At 33.3% G+C, this 22,833-nt stretch overlaps 3 protein-coding genes across 3 annotated transcripts in view; all 3 read left to right on the plus strand.

Annotated features, from left to right (window-relative positions):
* The first annotated feature begins 73 nt into the window (after window positions 1-73).
* LOC120634546 (interaptin-like) lies at window positions 74-8,837 on the plus strand. Its single transcript, XM_039905239.1, has 8 exons — window positions 74-173; window positions 1,317-1,428; window positions 2,026-2,128; window positions 3,082-5,435; window positions 6,140-6,244; window positions 6,837-7,014; window positions 7,313-7,451; window positions 8,098-8,837. The coding sequence occupies exons 1-8, from the start codon at window positions 163-165 to the stop codon at window positions 8,813-8,815; spliced, it is 3,720 nt and encodes a 1,239-aa protein (XP_039761173.1). The 5' UTR covers window positions 74-162; the 3' UTR covers window positions 8,816-8,837.
* Window positions 8,838-10,489: 1,652 nt separating this feature from the next.
* Window positions 10,490-15,530, plus strand: LOC120633866 (ras-related GTP-binding protein C). The gene is made up of 8 exons (XM_039904248.1): window positions 10,490-10,690; window positions 10,767-10,900; window positions 10,996-11,224; window positions 11,676-11,771; window positions 12,110-12,328; window positions 12,957-13,099; window positions 13,775-13,926; window positions 15,265-15,530. The coding sequence occupies exons 1-8, from the start codon at window positions 10,688-10,690 to the stop codon at window positions 15,435-15,437; spliced, it is 1,149 nt and encodes a 382-aa protein (XP_039760182.1). The 5' UTR covers window positions 10,490-10,687; the 3' UTR covers window positions 15,438-15,530.
* Window positions 15,531-17,168: 1,638 nt separating this feature from the next.
* Window positions 17,169-22,833, plus strand: part of LOC120627832 (phosphatidate phosphatase LPIN3) — a 49,348-nt gene continuing 43,683 nt past the window's right edge. The window contains exon 1 of the mRNA XM_039895918.1: window positions 17,169-17,312. The gene's annotated coding sequence lies outside the window, so the exon portion shown is untranslated. The remainder of the gene's footprint in view (window positions 17,313-22,833) is intronic.

Raw genomic sequence — 22,833 nt, forward strand, 5'->3', positions numbered from 1 at the left:
AGTTGTCATGATGTCTTAAATTTGACATCAGACATCAGACACTGTGTTGTGAGAAATATTATTGTATTTTGTGTTTTTGTGAGGGAATTTTGTATTTATTTTGCTATACTGTTTGTAGTATTTTAGCTAAAAATCAATTAACAAGCATAACATAAAGAAGTAATGGATAATACGTAAGCATTATATTAAATGATTATTACAATAAAATATGTCAATCAACATCAATTCATAACATTTAAATATTTAAAACGGGGTGAGCATATGGTTTTAAGTCCACCAATCCACACTAGCCAGCGTGCTAGACTACGGCCTGAGCCCCTTTTCATTGTGGGAGGAGGCCCGTGCCCGTGCCCAGAGAACTAGTAATGGGTTGATATGATGATAATGATGATGAGCATACTTAACTACGGGTCTGCAGGACCTCGGTTCGAATCTGGATCGGACAAAAACGTGTTAGGGTTTTTATATTACAGAATTCTTAGTTCCGGCCCGGAGTTAGGAAAGTGGCGGTGTCAATCCCCGTGCCTCGTTGAGCCTGTTAAGCCGCCGCGCTGCCTCGGTGCCAATTATTATCACTACCTTGAGAAAACCCACCAACGCGTATTTGAGCAGCGTGGTGTGTCTATGCTCTAAAATCCTCTTCGTATGAGAGAGGAGGTCTGAGTCCAGCAGCGGGTAATGCTGATGGGCTAGGGGTGAATCTTTCATCGCACTATGTATAGCCCGAATCAAACTTTATGTCTTGTCGAACTTCGTTAAGTTTCCCCGCGAAACTACACTCGCAGCTACCTATAGTTTTTTTTGAAATTCCACTTCAAGTTAGCCCTTCACAATCTCATCTGGTGGTGACTGCAATCTGGTGGAAAGTGATTATGCAGTCTAAAATGGCAGCATACTAATCTGTAAGGCAGTAATCAGTTTGGTTATCGCGACGGCTTTAAGTTTGAATCGAACTATACGGTATACCTACCTATCACTAATATTTTTATCACAATTAACAGTAGGCAGCGTACTTATCTGTTAGGCAGTAATCAGTTTGGTTATCGCGACGACTTTAAGTTTGAATCGAACTATACGGTATACCTACCTATCACTAATATTTTTATCACAATTAACAGTGATAGAGATAGATTATATCCTGGATTTACGACATAGGTTGTTTTTTATCGTGGAAAAATGGGATAAGATTTATGAAAAATCAAAAAAACGCGGATGAAGCCCCGGGCGACAGCTAGTAATAGCAATCATCTAGTTTGTTACCGCTGCTTTTATCCAAAAGAATTGTTAGGAGAATTTATTATTCACTTTTTATTTAGACCACGGTGTCCATGCTGCAAGATTTGTGAAGACTGCCCATATTTTCAAAATGTTGTCAACATAAAGAGTGCTGGTTTGGTTATTTACCATTATTCTAGTAGTGGGCAAGGCGTAAGTAGTAGCCGTTTTTCCAATCAAATAATTTGTTTTAAGCAATTGTACGGTGTATCGCTTCCTTGTTAATTCATTAGAAACAACGACAAAGCCAAAGGAGATGCCACATGATGATGATCTCTTTCACAGTTTGATGAGATTTCGGTAAATCGAAATACTACGTCGTGGATATTTCGACAAATCGATTCTGCCGTTCATTGGATCTTGAAAACAATTAAGCAGAAATATTCCAAAGACGGAAATTATAATCTGGAATCTAGGATATATTCGCATTCGCATTTCCTTTTTTTTATCAAAGGGATATGTTTTGATAGAGATTTTAAAAAATTTGAGAATTTAAAAAAAGAATATGTTTAGATAGAGATTTTCCTTTTAATTGAAAATAAATATCACTGTAAATGTTCCTTCTTATGTGTAAAAGTTTCACATTTATGAGTAAAATCCTTCCAACAGCTAAAAAGATAACCTTCAAATAAAAAAGCGCATTCAAATATGGCCATCTTACGACCTACGAAGCTACAATAACGGACACAATAGCTGTCATAAAGACTGAAATTTTTAAAAACACTTTTTAACTGTACACTTATCTTGTAGGTAAATAGTCGAACGGGAGAGACTGAATCTTCTACAGGCACATTGATTCTACATAATACAAAAAACATCGACATTGCTTCAAAAAAGTTAATTCCCAAACTAGGTAATTGTTTTTTTTTCTAATACTCTAGTATCAGATTTATTTCCATATTTTATAACATTTGTACTTATCGGTTTATTTGTAAAATATGTCCAGTCCAGTCCAGTTAACTGGATTATGGTTTAGACACACAATTTCGACTCGATGCCAAATCGACTCAAACGCATTGGTATGTGTGTTTAATGTAAATAGACTTATAGTGTTGTTGGTAGCGTATGACGCGTGGGAAACAATTAGTGCGATCTTCGTCCATATAATTCGTCGTTGCTATATTTTATATTTTTGTTACTAATAATATTAAGCTCTTCTTCTTCTGCTTGCGGCTCAGGTTCGCCTGCCCTGGTGTCATGTAGACCGGTTTCGATCTATTGTGACCCGTCTGGATCTTCCAGCAAGCATTGTTCGACGCCAAGAACAGCAAATGTATTATATACTTCCCCAAAGTAATGCTGCGTTTATGTATTATCACGTCTCCGCAGCCTCTTTGCAGGGTATGCATAGATCTGTGTCCTGCAGCTTTGTGAGCTTGAACATGTGTCTCTTAAGCCCACAGTGCCCCGTAAGCGCTTGCACTAGGATGCATTGCATGCAATCGAGAATAGTTCATTCCTGGGAGTTGTCTCCAGCAAATGAGTGTGTGGTAGTTGCAATAGGTTTGTAGGGTGAGTTGCGCCAGGCTTTTGGGTATTCAGTAGGCCGGCTCGGGGCCTATTTGCTTCTCCAAAGCACCTGTTTTTGCAAGTTCATTAAAGCCTTTTCGTTACCAATGATCCCAACGTAAAATGACCCTATTGGTTAATGTTAGGATATTCAGGATTTGCCTGCAGTTTTCTACCAGCTTTGAGCTCAGAACCTCATAAGATAAGACAGAAAGTGCTGCTTGACTGAAAGCCCTTATTGCGATACTTTTATATCCGCAGAGGCGGTGTTGACTTGATACTTATTGTTATTTTCAGATCAGTATAAGAAGTGTCCTCGTTGTAAATACATCCTTGAACATGCAGAAAAGATATTGCTTAAAGTCCCTACAATTAATAAGCTCGATGTTCTTGTTATTTGTGATAAGTGTCGGACTAAGGACTGTAAATTTACTTCACCGTGTGAGTGTAGTGAAGCCATAAAAAAGTTTATTTCAATCAATAAATACAAAAAAAATAAAGCTACAGAGACTAAGGAAAAAAAATGTAAACTGGAAAATTTATTAAATCGTTCTATCAAGAAACATGAACAATCACACAAATCATACGATCGAACTAGATCGGAATCTTATTTTAAAAATACATGCTTAGAACCAATCATACACATACGTGCGCCTCAAGTAGACCAGTTAATCGAAAGCAAAAAGGAATTTTGCAAGACAAACCTAACTGGAATTCAACATGGAAGAATCCGTTTTTCTAAAACTGTGGATAAAATTCAGTTAACAAACAAAAACTTTTTCAATGCAGAATTGGATACGGACAATACAAAATATCCACAAAGACGAAGTTCCATATCTCAAGAATCTCTAAATTTCAATTTTCATGCCGTAACGGACAAAACTGCTGAATTACGATCATTATATAAAATGTCTGAACAAATTAAAACAGATTTTCGTCCAAATCGTACACGTGTCCGAAAAGATAATCAAGATAAAGAACCGTCTATTTTAGATTTAATAGCGGAACAAAGTGAGAAACCTCGTATGCTAGAGACCATGGAAACTCCTAGAAAATCAACTTCAGTAATATCAGATATTAAACCTGGCATTTTAAAGAACGAAACTGATAAGATGGTGCCATGTAATACTCTTCCTAAATATCCTTCTGAATTTTCTCTTTTAGTTAAAAGAAAAGATGTTTTATATAGAGATTTTAGTTATTTTTTTATAAAAGAAGCTGAAAAAATCACAAAAACTCTTCATAAAAGCAAGAGTTCTTCAGAATTGATTAAAAATACTCAAGATATGTTAATTTCAAGAGAAAATGAATTAAAACAAATGCTTAAAGAAGATTTAATTCGTAAATTCGACAAAGAAGTAAGAAAAGAAATTACTCGTAAAAGCTTGATGAAACATAAAGAAAACCAAGTAGTTGTAGAAAATAATGTAGGACTAGAAACAAACAAAATACGGGAAGTAGAATTGGATGCTAGTACGAAGGAAACGAGTGCTATACAAATACTCAAAAAAGACAGACAAGCACTGTCGGATAAAGGTAAAAAAAGCATCACTAAAACAGTGTCAAAATTTGAAGAAACGAAAAAGTTACAAAACCAAAAAGCAAGACAACAGAAAGAAGATAACTTGGGATTGGAAAAAGAACAAAAACTGCAAGAAAATGAAAAACAAAAAAGAGAGAAAGAAGTGCAATCCAAGAAGGAAAACGAAAAACGTGAAAAGAAAAAAGAAGAGCAATCTAAGAAAGAGATGGAAATGCTTGCTAAGGGATCATCTACAACTGTACCAGAAAAGAACAAACAATCTGGGAAAGGCACAGAAATACGTCAAAAAGGAAAAGAAGAGCAAGGTGGAACAAATAGAGAAACTTTACAAAATGGTCGAGGTGGAAAAGAAAATGAAAACATTCTACGGGTAAGAAAAGAAAATTCGATGAAAGAGGAACAAGAACGTGAAAAAAAAGAGAAATCAGTCATGAAAACGGAAATTGAAGAAAACATAAAAAACCTAACTAAAAAACGGCAGTCATTTATTGAAAAAGGACAATTACGGTTAGAAAATAAGAAAATTCATTCGTCAGATAGAGCGAAGGCTAAGGAAGAGCCTACAATAAAATTAAAAGCATTTCAGGAAATACAAAGTGATTCTGACAGCAAATTAAATATACCAGAACCTAAGAAAATCACTGAGGAACCAAAAGTCAAAGAACTAAACATTAATCAAATAAGATTTGGCAAACCTTCTCCTGATGATCTATTGTTACAATTAGTTAAAATGAAACAAACAGAAGAAGACAAAACAAGGAGAAAACCCAAAACTCTATCAGAAATTAAAATACCTCTGGCGCTTATTGTAGAACATAGAAACCATAAAACTATTCAAATGAATTCTTGTGATATTTGCAATGATTCTGAATTGGAGCTTGATATGGAAGAGATATTGTTAGATAAAGCCAAAAGTTTGAATAAAGCTGATATAATTATCGGACAAAAAATCTTTAAATATAAACCTCCATTAAAGTCTGCCGAAAAACCAATCGATCCTATTTTTATTTCGACATTTAATGACGATCTTATTAATGCCATTGAAAAAAATACTGATAATATACCTGCAGAATTACTACGCAAGCCGCTACCTACGATTGGTAAAAGTGTAAGTAATTGTATTTCTTGAAATACATGCATGCCCATTCTGTATCTCAGTTGACACCAAATTTAGCTATCTTTAGGTTAAATCTTAATTTAGGTTTCATACTAAAACCCAATTACGCAACGAATAATAATGGTTTGGACGTTATTTAATGGCAACTTTTCACAGTGGCTAGCTAAATTTGGTGCACTTACAGCGCAGGTATACCTACCCCGCGGTATAATATATAATGTTTAATGAGCAGACAATAACTTGCGTGCTCGACTGCTTAACCTTTTTACTAAAAAACTTTCGGAAGATTACTGGCCATGCACAACTGTTTAGCTAATTCATGACATTCCTGTTTGACAAATATGTACCTTCTATTGAATTATTTTTTGTTTGTTTATTTCAGAGCATTAGGTATATTCAATTTTATAGTTATCTTATTAGTTTTGCAAAGCATGTCAAAAGGCAAAAAAACTGAGGTACGTTAACTTATAAATCCGATGCGAATGTGATCCGTTGTCGGCGGAGTGGTGGAGAATTGTTTTTTCTATAATAATTAAAACCACCTAATCAAACGAATAAATACTGACTTGATTAATTATTAAGTACATAATGAGTATACCGACATTGCACTTGGACGTTTAGACTCATTTAAAGCGCTCTTACAGTAGCTACCGGTAACTTATAAGATTATAATTATGCAATGTGGCTTTTTTCAGGCCGAAAATGAAAATTCGAAAGGTATTATACGTTACGCGTTATCTGATCGTACGTTCATAGAAAAGGGTTGGACTATGTTACCGACAGAAAAAGTGGTTAGAAAGGTAGGTAAAAATTGGTATTTTTGAAGGGAACTTATTCGTTGCTTTTGATTCATGAGAGCGATGGCGCCTTTAAACAAAATCAAAAGTATTGAGATCCCTTAACCAAAAATAACGTCTAGCATAAGCTTGCATCCGTGAAATAGTTATTTACCTTGTAAAAAAATGGCCTTAAATACCAATTAACATATCGGATGTTAATTATAATGATTCATTATAAACACGATGAATTAATAATATTAGGTATATATATATTATAGGTCCAAGACATACAAAAAATAGGCCAATTAAAGAATGCCAGCTAGAATTATTAATCAATGACAATACCACTGTAGAAACATACATTGAGAATGACCAGACCACGTTTGTCATATCACCAGACATGACAAACGTGGTTCGTAAAAAAAATGTATGTAAACACTTTTTTGTACAAATATATTTACAGAGTAACAATAGCAGGCGTTAAAGCTAAGAGTGATTTCTAAGTAGCAATGCCTTCTACTTAGAAAGCAGGCAAACTAGTAGACGACAACAAAAAAAAAATATAAGATACATAGGGATAGTGCCCACTAAGTTTAATTCTTTTTGATGACAGATGAATGTTTATCGTATGCGACCAGCGCATCCAGAATTCGATTGGTTTGAACATAATAAAAACAAGAAAATAATGCAGTACGAAACGGGTGAAAAGTTGGCGGAATTTGATGATAACGGCCGGGGTAGACTTTATTACAGGAGCGGCCGACTAGCCCTAGATTACTACGATGCAGAAGGTTTTCAATCACTGCAATATATTATCTCAGTAACAAAGAAGTGTAGCTAAGTATTCGTACAATTATTTTCTACCTACTTTAGGTTAAACATTACACACAAACCTAGTCATGCGGCAGTAGTCCACAAAGTACCAAGTTTTCATGTTGAGTAAATTGAAAAATTCTGCTTTGAAGATTTCTTCTTGGGGAGCTGCAAAATATGAAGTCACTGTTTTGTGTAGGTATATAAATGTTATTGTAGGGCTGTAGGTAGGTACCTACTTTAGATTAATATGAATGTAAGTTGTTTAAATTCCAGAGGTTAATGCACAACAGCGTTTTGTTATCCATAGCAGCGGGGAGCTCGATTCAAGAGGCTGTTCGCGTCCACTAGCAATCCTTGCTACGTTCGATTATCTTGGCAACGGTATTGTTTTCGACCATACTGGTAAAATAAGGTATCTATCTAAGTTTGAAAATGAAAATAATAAATTTCCGCGCGACGAAAATTATCAAGTAGGTAAGTACTTATTTAAATAACTGTTAATGCCAAAGTTCATGCAACCACTGAGCTGTGATAGACTTAATATTATTATTATAATAGTTTAGTCCAAAGAAGCCAGTCTTACTTAATGGAAATAAGTAACACTTTGGCTTCTCTGGACAGAGTTTGATCCCCACCTGCAACTCTATTTTTTCTGAGTTGAGCTTGTAAGTTACAGAAAGCATAAAAACATAGCTAGAAAACCTGCTTGCTTAAGATTCCCCCGTAATATTCTTAAAGGCGTGTGAAGTCTACCAATCCGCACTTGGCCAGCGAGATTGTCTATGGCCTAGTCTTCTCATTGTGAGAGTAAACCTGCGCACTATAGTGGACTGTTAATGATAATGACGTCCTCCGGATACTATTTATCCCGAATAAACGACTAATAATATAAATGCGAAAGGTGCTACGTGAAAGACTTACCTTTTATGCAGCTGCTTTCGCTTATTATAACATTATAAGGGCCGTATATGTCTAATATTAAAGGCAGGCAGTGTTTTTTTAAAAAATAGATAGCTAGTTTTGGACTCGCATAACCAGTAAATTTTATTTATTTATAGACTTAAATATAACCAGACTGAGGGTGTAGTACTCGACCGTAGTATCGGGCCTGTATCTCATTGGAAATGGCACACTTTAAACGATCCTCCAGTACTACAACAAGTAATGATAGATACTCAAATGGCACACAAAGACCCCGACATCCTCAAACTTGGTGGCCCTACGGATGGGAAACCACGGCCAGATAACGAAGAAATGCTTGCTATTGAGTTCGATAACTTCATAAAAGAGAAAAGTAAAAAACTGTCTCAGAAATTCAAACCCTTCCAAATAAAAATGAAAGCTTTGAAAATAAATGAACACTTTTCTTTGAGAGTTTTAGACCAAGCTACAATATACTTGATTTTCAGAGATGGCTCGACTAATATTAAATTAAACCTAGGAATGATACTGGATCATCAAGAAATTGTGGATACAGATACTGCAGAAGTAGGAGAAGTTTTAACCAGTTTGGAAAGATTTCCAGCTAGAACTGATAGCCTGGCAGGTCTTCAAAATAGTATCACTTATGCTCAGCGTGTTGAGCGGTCACGTGTAGAACGCGAGCGTCGGTTACGACCGAATCAGCCAATTTGTAGTAAAGATAAACTAACCGCTGCAATTTCGAGACCACTACATACTCCATTACACACGGTGGCATCAGATTCTACAGTTGCGACTTGTAAATGCAGGAAACCTTCGTCTAATAATCTGTATTATGATACGCGTTTTGTGTAATAAAGTAATAAGTACCACATAATAATTATTATTTTTTTGCTTTGAACTGTTAGTTTGTTCAAAAATAAGTTATACCTGTTCTAAATGAGTTGCATGAGAATTTACAGGCTGTGTGACGTTGTAAACAATTCAATATGGCGCCTAAACGAAATATAATCAACATTACCATTACCATTATAAACATAGTGTGCCTACAGGGCAAGGTCTCCCCCCACAATGAAAAGGGGTTAAGGCCGTAGTACACCACGTTGGCCCAGTGGGGTTGGCCCGGTGGGGTTGGGTGATGGACTCCACACACCACAACTTTGAGAACATTATGGAGAACGGCTGCAGGTTTCCTCGCGCTATTTTCCTTCACCGCTGAAGCAAATGATACTTTTATTGCTTTAAAACGCACATGCTTAGAAACGCACGCAAACTTAGAAAAGTTAGAGGTGCATGCTAGGATTCGACTGCTGCGCTATCACCACTACGCTTGGTTGGTTGGGGTTTGGGTTTTTTTTTTTGAACTGTTGTAGCTGATTAACCCTAATGATGTTTTGTTGGTCGCATGGTCACGAAGCTTAGAAATTGGAATAAACAACGACCACTAGCATAATTATTTGTTCATAAGGACCAATTTAAATAATGTTTTACTTATCCTACTATATTAGAGAGTATTTTAATTGAAATCAAAAAGCTTGTACATTGCAAGAATGTATTAAAGGTCATTGCGTTTACTTGATAACCCTAGCATCCATACAGTACCTACGTTCACTATTCAGATGCAGGACCTACTCTATAAGTAAAAAGTCCCGTGCCGGAGGGATTGGCAGCATTGCCTACGAAGCTGCCATTTGCTAATAGTAATTGCAGAATGCACGAATAGTTACCCACTCACCCCAATTAGGAGTCTTTGTTTACAGTATGAATGAATCATACTACTACTACTAGTAATATACTACGAGTAGTATATGTAATTAACTACGAGTATTTATTTTCATTTATAAAGCTGTCAGCGGCCAACCTATAAAAAATTAAAATTTAATTTTAATTATAATAACCGTCAAATAATTTCATAACAGTATAATACATATTTAAGAAAACGAAGCATATGAAAATAAATAATTAGTATTCGATTTCCGAATGCGTAATTTTGAGTCGGTTTTCCGTTAAACTAGCGCAGACTTTAGTTTTTCTTCATTCAGAATGTATAATTGTATACGTGCCAGGACGTAATAAATAGTAATAGCGTTGTGAAAGCACGGCGATGGAAGACGACGGTTTATTAATTCTGTTAAAAATTAAAAAAAAACGTCGTCGGTAATGGATGCATTCGATATTTCATTGAGTCCATGTTATCCGAAGAGACCCGAGTTACGAGCACATGTAGATGCAATTCTATGCGTAACAAATACCAAATGTACGTCCAACATTTTGAAAAAACTAGTTTGGTAATTAAGCAAAAGGCAATTTTTATACAAGTTCACTTTAATTAATTATTAGTATTGAGATTTTGACGAGCTTTCTACATTTACCATGGGATCAAAGGTGTCTTTCATTAAACTAAAATTATAATCTCGATAGTCTTACTTTATGATTGTGCTCTCATTGATATTCATAGACAACAGCTGATTTAGTCTTTGTGTCACAATAATGTCAAAGTAATTGTAAATTGTCATTGTCTGATTCTGAAATGTCACCTTCAAACAATAATTTATTTTTCTAGTCTAGTTTCGTTTCATTTAGATAAAAACTTAAATTTCAATTTCATACGAAGGTACATCATAATTAGTCTATTTCAGTGAGGTATTTTTGAATGTCCTTTTTATCAGAGGGAAATGTGAGAGACGTTATGGTAAAACTAAAAACTTTCATAAAATATCATTGAATATGGTAAGCAAATTATTGAATTAATAATAGGTACCTAATACTTCAAAATTTACAATAAACTTATTGCCCATTTGTTTAGAGTTATCAGGATGAATACGTGGGTTCATTTCCAAAGGACTTTAGCTACGGCCCCTTTGAACAGAATGGAGAAAATGACACTGCCTCTCTTCAGGAGGACCATAAGCCTCGTATACTTCTTATGGGCCTCAGACGGTAAATTACTCCTTTCTACGCCACTTCTTTTGCTGTCCAATAAATTTCTTAGAATAATACTATTATTGTATATAATTATTTGCAATATGTTTTAGGTCTGGGAAGTCATCCATACAAAAAGTTGTTTTTCACAAAATGTCACCGAATGAAACCTTGTTTTTAGAATCTACTAACAAAATTGTTAAAGATGATATAAACAACAGTAGCTTTGTGCAGTTTCAAATATGGGACTTTCCTGGACAGATTGATTTCTTTGATTCCACATTTGATTCTGATACAATTTTTGGTGGATGTGGTGCTTTAGTATTTGTTATTGATGCACAGGTACGAATTTAATTTTTATGGTACTAGACTTTAAAGACCACCATAGAAGAATATTTCTTTTGTTTAGTAATTTAAAAAACTATATATTGTACAAAGACCCAGGCAGTAATTTACACCCACAGTGTATATGTAAAAAAAAGTAAAACAAATGAGTTTCTTGAAAGAATATTAAGAGTTATATTATTTAATAATATGGTTGAGCAAGCGGCGCAATACCATAGTATTTGGCAGTCCATATAAAAGACCTGTGTCCAGCATTGGACATCCATTGGTTGATATGACGATAATATTATTCCCATAGTTTAGAATATAATTCACATAGTTTCCAAAATATTCTGTAGGTATACTGCTAAATATTTAACTCTATTAAATTAGCTAGGTTAATAAAATACCAAAAACTTATGTGATTGATGTTCTTTTATAATCTAATTTATAAAACAAACATTTCTAGGATGATTATCAGGATGCACTGGAAAAATTGCAGTTGACTGTGACCAAGGCCTATAGAGTAAACAGTAACATAAAGTTTGAAGTTTTCATCCACAAAGTAAGATATATAAAATACTGATCCTATTTTAAAAAATCAACTTGTTATTGGTAATTTTTTCCTTTCCAACTATTATTCTTACTTTGGAGTAATTGTTAAAGTTATATTTTGTTATTATTGGCTTTTTAGTGCAGTTAGTAACAATTTATTAGCTACTTATAAATTATTCAGGGCTAAATCTAAGTTAACAATGTTTTCATGTGCTTAAATTTCATATAATTAATGTAAATTAATTCTAAGAGAAATCAAAGAAATAAATATAACTACAAATGTAGCCATATTCAATGTAGCCATATTCAATGTAGCACATTATAATATGTTTGATTATTAATTTGTAGGTTGATGGTCTAAATGATGATTATAAGATGGAATCACAAAGAGATATACATCATAGGGCTACTGAAGACCTTCAAGAGGCAGGCCTTGATCATGTTCATTTGTCATTTCATTTGACCTCTATTTATGATCACTCCATATTTGAAGCATTCAGTAAAGTTGTCCAGAAGCTGATCCCACAATTACCTACTTTGGAAAATCTTCTGAATATACTCATATCAGTAAGTATTTTGAAAAGCCCATATAATTTATAAACATTATGTAAAACTGCCTCTCTCTCTGCTCAGGATTTTTTGATACAGATCACCAGGTTTGCCGTCAAATTATTATTTATTGAGCTTTTTTTTGCCAAGCAATGAAACCAACCCAACCCATAGGATTTCAGGGACCCATATGCATATTTAGGTGCCAGTTAGGGCCAGTTTCCTATATTAAGGAGATGGATTATTGGCCTGTTAAGTCAAAATATAAAAGAAATATTTCTTTATAAAAAAAATACTAGAGTACATTTCTGTATAAACTACAGCTCTGTATAAAGCACTATTGTCGTAAAAAAAAATATGGCACAAATGCAGGAATTCCTTAGATGGAACAGGGGCCTGCTGCTGCATTTTTGAAAACAAATTTTAGTTAAGAGTTGGCTTTGGGGAACTCTTAGCTTAGCTGACCTCCATGTGATTGTTTTGGGGATGTATGTGAACTTGGGCTTAAGACTGTCAAGCCATAAGATCCAGTTATGTGATAATAATCCTTATAGCTCACCAACTCACTAGGGTAAAATATAATCCTTTTCTCTTAGCAGTATCATATAGATATATAAATATTGCAGTAAATATGGTTTATTTTCAGAACTCTGGAATTGAAAAGGCATTCCTCTTTGATGTAGTTTCCAAGATCTACATCGCGACAGATAGTTCTCCTGTAGATATGCAGAGCTATGAATTGTGCTGTGATATGATTGATGTTGTTATTGATATTTCATGTATATATGGGTATGTTACATTGTACTTTGATATAGACTGGTTCAATAATGTAATTAATAATTAATTAACAACATTACAGTGTACGTCAGACTAGATAATAAACAGCAACATTATTTATAGACAGATATCTGAAGTTAACTGTTGTCAAAACATTTTAAAAGGTTCTCTCAAAAAAGAAACATTTTCTACTCTAGTTATATACTTAAAAACCTAACACAGCTTTCTGCGAAAAGCTGTTTTATTTTAGTTGTTGCTAAAAATACAGCTTTTTGTTTTTTGGGGATAGTTTTAATCGTTTTACTTTATGATTGAAATTAATATATTTACAACAAATGCATGCCTGTATGAGTTAAGAAGATGATCAGTTACAAGGATAGTACCAATATGGTATCTAACTACCATGTAGCTAAATATCTAGGTCACTTTTTTAGCTCAACAGCTACGTCTAACGTTGCTGTTGAGCTTAATAAGCGACCAAATGCTGCACCCGCATTTTGAGACGTACCTACCAAATTACAAGTTAAGTCTGACGCTGCCAAGGTATCAACACAGGTTGTATCCATTATTTAAAAATTTAAACCAATTTATCGAAATTTTACACCTTTTTTCGAGTTTTGCGATTTTTTAAATGTATACCTGATTATTTACCTAGTTATTTTTCTCATTATTTGTTTTATTTAACAGGATGGTAGATGAAACTGAAGTAACCACTACATTTAACAGTCAAAGTTCAAGTCTTATAAAGCTGAACAACGGAACTGTTCTGTACTTGCGTGAAGTTAACAAATTCCTAGCGCTTGTTTGTATTCTCCGTGAAGAAAACTTCCAAAAGCAAGGTACAGATTATGATATATATATATATATATATATATATATATGTTATTTTTCATCTCGCTGACCTACTAGCGGTGATCTTATAAAGTCAAAGTCAAAAATATCTATTCAAGTAGGCCCATAGGTGGCACTTTTGATGCGTACATAAGAATTACACGGTAGTGAGATGATGGCGATAACCACATTCGTAAACTTAAAACTAAAGCTACGAGGGTTCCAAACGCGTCCTGGTCTAAGAAGAAGCCCACAACAAACTTAGACGGGTGTTTTTAGTTTTTTTGTTATCACCATCTTACAATGTAATTTTAAATTATTAGAAGAGCTACCTGGTTAGAGCAATAATTTACACCCAAGCTTTTTTATCGATTACATAGCCCTTTATACTATAATAGGGCTTTTCTATAAGCTTACGTTTAATACAAACTTTTTAAGAAACATCTCCAAGATGTCAATCGGTAGTTTATTATAGAATTGTATGCAATTTCCTTTATTGCACTGTAAGTTAATTCTTACTTCTAATGTTTAAATTATTGCAGTCACATTTTTTCTTAAATTTAGAAATGTTTTTATGTTATTCGTAAACTTAAAACTAAAAGTTTCAAACGCGTACTGGTCTAAGAAAAGCCTACAACAAACTTAGCTGGGTGTTTAATAATTTTGTTCTGTTGAGTGATTTTGACCGCTGCTAATCACCGACAACGACCAATATTGTTTTGATTCTAACGTGAAAGTGGGTCATACCGCATATGGTGCATTACTGCTACGATCCAATTCTTATTCCATACATTATCGTATTTTTTAATGGGTCCATGCCATGAGTTGGTAAAAGAGATTCAATTAGCTATTATGAAAAAAAAAACAATGATCACAGATGACTAAATTTTAAAATTTTAAATCTGTAAGGTAATATTCTAGGTTTAAAAATATATATATATATATATTGAAACAAATAATTTCATTTCAAAAGACTATTGATATGGAACAGAAATTTAAGGGGCAAAGATAATAAAATTATATTATAAACCAGATTTTAGTAACTACCAAACAGATTTTGATATGACTTCCATTCTTAAGTATGTATACCTAATATGGAAGTTTTTTTTAACAACAGATAACTCCCAATGTTTTTTGATATGTTTAAGTGTGTTTTTTATATGTGAACACAAGGGACGCTGTATTCGTTTTTATTCCCCTACAAGGTTTTTTGCTTTGCCCATGGTGTCCCACCATAAAAGTTTTCGAGCCACCCGGGGACGCTGCAAAAGATTTTTTTTAATACGTGGGTTTTATAATTTTAAACATATTGTTTATGAATCATTTACCAGTGTATATAATTACAGGTGTTATCGATTACAACTTCTTGTGCTTTCGTGATGCCATAACTCAAGTGTTTGAGTTGCGGAACAAAGCTCAAAATGCAGCTAAAGACCAATCCGACTTAGATGACTTACCGAATGGCGCAAGAGAATCACCAGATAATGCAATAGAAAATTTACAAGCTCAGATCCCATAGCACAACGAGCAACATATATCATCATTATTTTGTTGTATAAAGTCTGAAGTGTAAACTGTAGAAAGACCTTATCTTTAAAATATGATTTGTTTATATACTACAGCTTATCAGAGTATATGTATATGATTTACTGTAAAAAATATTTAAATAAAAGAAACATTATTTTACTGTAAACTTTATTTTATTTTTGGAATATTTAGTCTTAGTATTTTTCTTCTGCTCGATAGTTTAATCCTTAGTAATGTTATAATTTCGATACAATGTATGCTTGTTTGTCATGATCATTTTATAATTTATCATTTGTAATAGTGATTAACTCTCTATTATATTGCATTAGGGCAGCTGAGAATGAATAAAGATACATATAACACAACATAGTGTTAGTATCATAGTTCCCAAATTATTTTCATTCATACAAAATTTGGATTGCTAAGTAATGGTGCTATAGTCGTAAAAATGTAATAGGCCCGTTTTGACATTTGTCATCGCGACGTAACTAGTTATGGAACCATAAGACTCTGTACTCGATACTCACGATAAATCAATTCAAGTTTGTATCAGAACTTGATTGATATTATTATGTATTGTAAAGTGTTCGTTCGTTCAAAGTATTCCTTTAACTTCACAACCAATACGCGTGACTGGCTGTTGATTATACGTCCACTTTTCAACATGTTGAAACAGAGTTAGTAGTATATAACAACAAACACAAAAATCGAGTCAAATCACTATGTTTAAATTAATGTCCAAAATAGAAGAGCCATAGTTAACGTAATAGTAAACAAAATATATCAAACTTAAACGAGCGCACAGTCAACTTTACAAGATGAGGAACGAAAAACTGCGCAGTGCGCGCGGGGACGCTTCAGTCATGTGCCGCTTGGTCAGATACATCAACTCAGACTCATTATTTAGAACCCATTTTGAGAACCAAGCTCATTCTTTGCAGTAAAGATAACTACACAATATTTAATTTCGATATTCAGTAAAAAAATGGTTACAGCTCTAGTATAAAAAAAAAAAAGACTGAGAACGTAACTGTTTTCGGAACGTTTCGCAACAATTATAAATTGCATGCTACTATGAAGTAAGCGCAAAAAGAATACTCGCGATATATTCTTTCATGTTATTTAACGTCCAAAAAAATTTACGTATTTTTTAAAACACTGTATGTAATTGATTTTTATTTTATTGTTTCTTTCAGTTTCGTTTCAAGTTACATTCTATGGTCTTGCACAAATGTCAAAACGGGCCTATTACATTTTTCCGACTATAGTATTTACAAATTTGTACCCAAAGAGGATGTAAACAGTTATTACGTAGTGTACAACCTCGTTAATGCGGAGAATATAAAACACAGAAACAGACGGTTTTATAACAACGTTTATTTCCACTCTTTCCTTATGCACGGTTGCAGATACAGGACCGTACACACTGACATTTATTATATTAAAGTCAGTGGGGGACATGATTGCTCCTACAAAAGTTTAGTTATTTTAATACTTCTAATACGATAGTAACATATTAAATTAATGAACTAAGTAGCAGCTGAGACAATTTAGAACATCCTACTATATTATTTAAACAAGGTATAATCTGTACTTCTGTGACTTAAAGAACAAATATCAGACTCAATTTATCTTTAATCCAGAGCCGTAAACCCAGTTTATTAAAAAAAAAACAGATGTCAGTCTGACGTTTATGTACTGGTCTGTGGTCTGACGTGAAAACTGTAAAGTAGGTAAATTGTAAAATGTTCAAAAGTCAAAACTCTATGCTTTGTTCTGTACTCAAGTAGAAATTTATTTTATTTTACCTGTAATTTTGCATTTAGTAAGTGAATAAAAAGTGTATAATTTTAAAGAAAATTACTGAGTAAGTAATTTACTAAATATCTACTTTTGTTAAATATTCTATTTGCAAAATTTAACTGGATATTATAGTCGTACTTTTAATGAATTTAAACTCACTTTTTGTTTAAATTTCATGTGAGAGGTTTTGTATATCTTTAAACAACGATTATAGCTGTATGCGTAAGAGACAAATACGCCCTTATCACATATATCAGGAAACAAAGAAGCTGAATGTTTTCATCAATAATCAATGCTACACAAATATCTTGTTACAAATTTTGTTTTACAAATTCGCAATACTATTAGAGGTTAAATTTTGATTATAATTTCGAAATGATTCTTTATGATTAAGACTAATAGGCTTACATGTAAGATAAATAAATACCAAACACTGAAGTAGTTAAAAACTTGCTATAAGGCATCTTAATGCCTCATCTCAGGTTCAGTGGACTATGTTCAGGCACTGTTGAATACGCTGATAAAAATAAATTCACTCTTGAAATTACTCACCATAATATTATTAATTAGTTATTCTTATTTTAGTAAAAGGAGTCTTTATTCACAAATATTAATTTTCAGTAGAAAAATATAGTGAATATTGTTTATATTGCCTCTGATGAGTTTTATTGTCATCTATTTAACTTCTGATATACTGTAGATCACATATTGAAAAGCTGCTGATCAAATCAAGTATCTATTCAATTTCTTAATTTTTTATTTAATTGAATTGATACTGCTGCTGCACGGTACTTGACATAGGATGCTTCTTATACACCAAACTAATTATTCAATTTTCTAAATGTTATTATTTTTTACTTATGAACAGTAGACATTGAACTGTGACCCAGTCACAGTTGCATCATGAAAAAAAGCCACCATACATATTAAACACTGCAATACCATAGTATAATGTACCATATTGAGTATACAGAATATTTGGTATCCATCAGTCTAAGCTGGTATTGCTATATAACAAAGAATAGGTTTTGTTAAAGAAAAAATGTATATCACATTGTTGGTTGGTTGGTTTGTATGCTTAATATTACTTTACTACTTTTTTAGTGTGTATGCTGAGATGGGTTTTACCTGAATTAAACAAATATTATTATTAAAGTTAATCAAGAAAACTTCTAACATTTTTTATTTACTTCGAGCACTGAAGTCCTCATAAATGTGGCAACTCTGTGGTAGTGAGCGGTTTGCTGATGTCCGCTAAGGAGTTCTGCTCTCAATCTCGAATCAAATTCATGAGATTTTCACGAAATTCGAAAATCTAAACTTAAAGTATAACCTCTCCACTATAAAAATAAGTATTTAAATCAGTTAACATTTGACGGAATTATGGTGATAAATCGTCCAACACTTTTATCCCCTCTTCCACAGTAACTGAACTTAATTTCGGGATTAAAAGTGTCCTATGTCCTACCTCATGGGATGATCTCAAATTGTGTGAAATTTTATTTGAATACATTAGGTCCAGGTACAAACAGACAGATAGAAAATATATACAAACCTATAATACAAATTTCAACTGTTACTGGTTTATTATAAGAAGATGATGATAGATGAAGCTTTTACAGCAATTTTGCATTGGCGTTATATAATATATTATCTTAGTTTAAAAGATAATTAGATAAAATTAATTTATGATATTATTCATTTAGGATATAAATCATAACTCAAAAGAAATTCAAAATTCCAATGCACATAAATTAGTCACCAAATTGATGGTGCTAACAGTCGCTTGGCATTGGCACTCATACCACATGCCAGAGAGGTTGAGGTTCAAAGATGTCAGTTCTTAAATATAAAAAAAATATTTCAATAAACCAGTAGACTACTTAACTAGGTAAAAAAAATGTAATGTTAACCTTTCACTGGTACACTTGTATATTTGTATGCTTATAGCGATTATGTATGTCTTGTAGATAGGCACTCAGTTTTATATCAACAAACTGTCATCATTTCAAGGATTTTTTTTTATTAATCTTAAGTACAAAAATGGCTATTAGTATAATGATGATAATAATGTAATAACTATATAATTTGATATCCTACTAGTGTAATGATGCGCTTTGATTATGATATTTAGTAATTGGTTAGCAATTTATGCTCGTCACAATAAAAGGTGTTAATGAAGTGCCGGGAGAACTCCTCAAGCATTAAAGCCCTGGCTTCGGGAAAAGCAATATTTTGTAGATGGTTATGAGCAGTTGACAATTGACATATGGTTACTATATATGATTTCAAACCTACCCACTAAAAAGGTAACTAAAAAGCGATTTTCGCGTTTTAGTTAGTTAAATCGTCGGTGAGTTTTAACCCTGGTAAACAGACTATTTCAGGGAAAACCGAAATCAACGCGGACGAAGAACGCGGGCAGCATCTAGTATTGTTATAAAATCCCTTATGGCAACAAAGAAGGTGTGATATTTTTCTTCTGTGTGTCATCAGAATGATGTACAAAATGAGAAGATGTTAAAATTTTGTTACGAAAATAACAAATGTTCCTTTAGCTTGAAACACCCTTGAAAAATTTACTGTCATGTTGAAATAATAACACTAACGTTTTGTTCCTGGAGCGCAGGGCCATCGACGGTCAATATTGGCAATAGCTTTTAACTGTGCACTCTGATTCAGTAGCCAATTGTAAGCTAGGTAGATTCGCTTAGTTATTCATGTAGACCTTATTAGAGGCACTTATGAAGCGTTCATACATTTAACATGTTACACTAACTGCATTCGTTAACTTATAACTAAAGCTATGAGGGTTCCAAACGCGCCCTGGTCTAAGGAGAGCCAACAACAAACTTAGCCAGGTTTTTTTTTGTTATCACCATCTCACAGTCTAGTTAATGTTGAGCTATTAAGTAAGAGCAATTCATACCCAAGCTTTCATATCATACATGAAATCCTTAATATTATAATAGGATTTTTCTATAAGCTTACGTTTTATATAAACTTTGAACTTATTGAGAGACATCTCAAAGATTTCTTCTGGTAATTTATTATAAAAAGATATACACACCTACCCTTAAATGAAATACTAATTTTATGCAGCCTAGTAAAGTGCACTACAAGTTTATTTTTACTTCTAATATTAATATTGTTAGAGTCCGCTTTCTTTTTACAATTTGTTATATTTTTATGTACATAAATTAAATTTTCAAATATGTATTATTTAGTTCAGTATGTAGGGAGACACGGACAGGTATTTACTCGACTGTTCTTATCATTTCAACAATACGCACGACCTACGTGATGCTTTTCACAATCAGTGAGCTAGAGCACGTAGCAAGGCGTTGCGCTGGAATAAAACATCACGAGCGACGTAGAAGCTGAAAGACAGTTACTATATCTGCCGTTTTTCGATTCAGTTAGAGCAGAAAAACTATTGGTTACAACTATTTATTACAAACTATATGAAAAAAAAAACAAACGAAGATCTAAAAAGAATCGTCCACCATAATTTAGTAGCTGGGTGTGCAAAAACTTTATTGAAGCTATGGTTGCTTCTACACTAAGAATACCGACCAATGTACTATGTACACCTAAACTAGTCAATAAAAAGGATCTTTAGCAACACGGAATATATTAACGCTTGAAGTTCTTGAAGCTCGACGATTGTATTTAGTAATGTGGGAAGAGTCTGAAAAGGATATTAATCAAGGTTTTCGATTTGATTGATTATTATTAATTTCGAGTTTAAAGCAATTAGGAATATTTAGCCTCAAGAGGCAGTGATCGCGGCATATTTTATAACCTGGATCCAATACTGGATCATGCTAACGTTGTTATCCTCCCCAATCCCGCAATATGTATTTCACGAAGACCCAAAGAAATCTGAGAGATACGATGTAGGTCTATTTATATCTATATTTTTAGAAAAAAAAAAGCATCAGATCATAAAATTTTGGGAGTGATAGTGTTAAGGCCGGATTTATATCAAACGAGAAATACTCATTGTATCCCGACTATTCATTTATTTTAGACTAAACAGGCATAGAGCATTCTGTCGTTGTTCTGTGTGCTCTCGCAAGATTCTATGGAATATTTCAAGAATGCTGGCTTCCTTGTAAAAGGCATATTAGAGCATGCGAACAGTTGCCTAGAGCGTTATTGCTTTTTCCGGTATTCCTGCTCCCAGGATCGGTCTCTTCAAAGCGTTCTAATGTTCTAGCAATGAGCAATCGTTCGGCTGATTTCAACATCTGTTCAAGACTTCTAATTCTTCGTGCTTATTTTTGATCGTTGTTATTTTGATGTAAAAGCAGGAGACGAGCTTTCGTTTACACTATGAGATCAAGAAAGAATGCTTTTTATAGCTCTGGCTTTTTTTTCGTTTGATGTAAATGCACCTTTACTAGTAAAACAAATTGATACCTTTAGACATAACAAGAAGGCGGTTAGATATATATTTTATAAAGTAAAATAGTACTTGATACACATTCGTAGACTCTGCCCTTGACATCTAACTTGACGCCCTCACCTCTGCAATCCCGTCAGTCTTTTCCATTATTAATTTTATATTTGAAATAAGTACCCATTTAGTTCTTGGTAATTCAACTATACAGACATTTTTGCAGGCTTTTAAATTATATAATAACCATAATGTGATTTTTTTAACATAATACCTTTTAATCTCACATCAGATGACTTAAAAGTGGAATAAACATGTTTTTGCGTCCCTCTTGCCTGACACAATAATACGCACTAGTAAAAGTGATAACAAATTACATAACGATAAGTCGATAAAGAATTTTGTTGTAAACATTACCAGCTATACCATTCTTCTTCTGCGTTTAGTTTAATCTTTTCGACGTTGAGTTATATGACATAAGGTTCAAAGTAGGTCAGCATGTTAACTTGGCGATTTAGGAATGGCCTTGTGCAAGATTTCAATACGCAACAGGTCTATCGGCCTACTAAATGCGCAAGACCAGTTTTCGTAAACAATACGTCATGACACACCCATTCCTAGACTAATAAGGCTTGAGGTATTCTAACACGATAAAGACCAGCCTTTGGTATAATAAATTATGCAAAAACAACTGGACTTAAAAAAGGTGTCCATTTAAAACCTTGTGATCAGTAAAATTCTATTCATTCTGTTCGATTTTCTTATAAAAAATAAAAGTGATAATTAAGGCAAGCATATTCTATCCTAGACCACATCGTTCTATTATTTTAAAATTGCTCTAACCTTGCCTTATGTATAACTGTACGGATATTATTATCCATTTTTCTTATTTGTCAATTGTTAATTTCATGTGCCTTATTAATTTAGAACCATCGATGTATAGGCCAACTTTTTCACTTTTTGCACCGCAAATATTACTTTTCATTTAAGGTTTGCAAAAGTTCTGATTCAGTTGTGCACAGATTTCTAAAGAAGCATCTTCAGGTAATACGTGAACAAATCCATGCCTTTATTTTGCACTTTTGCACCGAATTGAATTTTAAAGCATGATTATTTTGTAATGTATTTAAGGGTTGCAAAGTTTTCAAAAAGTAGTGGCATCCTTCTCACTGTGTTCTTTGTT

This window comes from Pararge aegeria, chromosome 2, assembly GCF_905163445.1.
Source record: "Pararge aegeria chromosome 2, ilParAegt1.1, whole genome shotgun sequence".
Classification (NCBI taxonomy): domain Eukaryota; kingdom Metazoa; phylum Arthropoda; class Insecta; order Lepidoptera; family Nymphalidae; genus Pararge; species Pararge aegeria.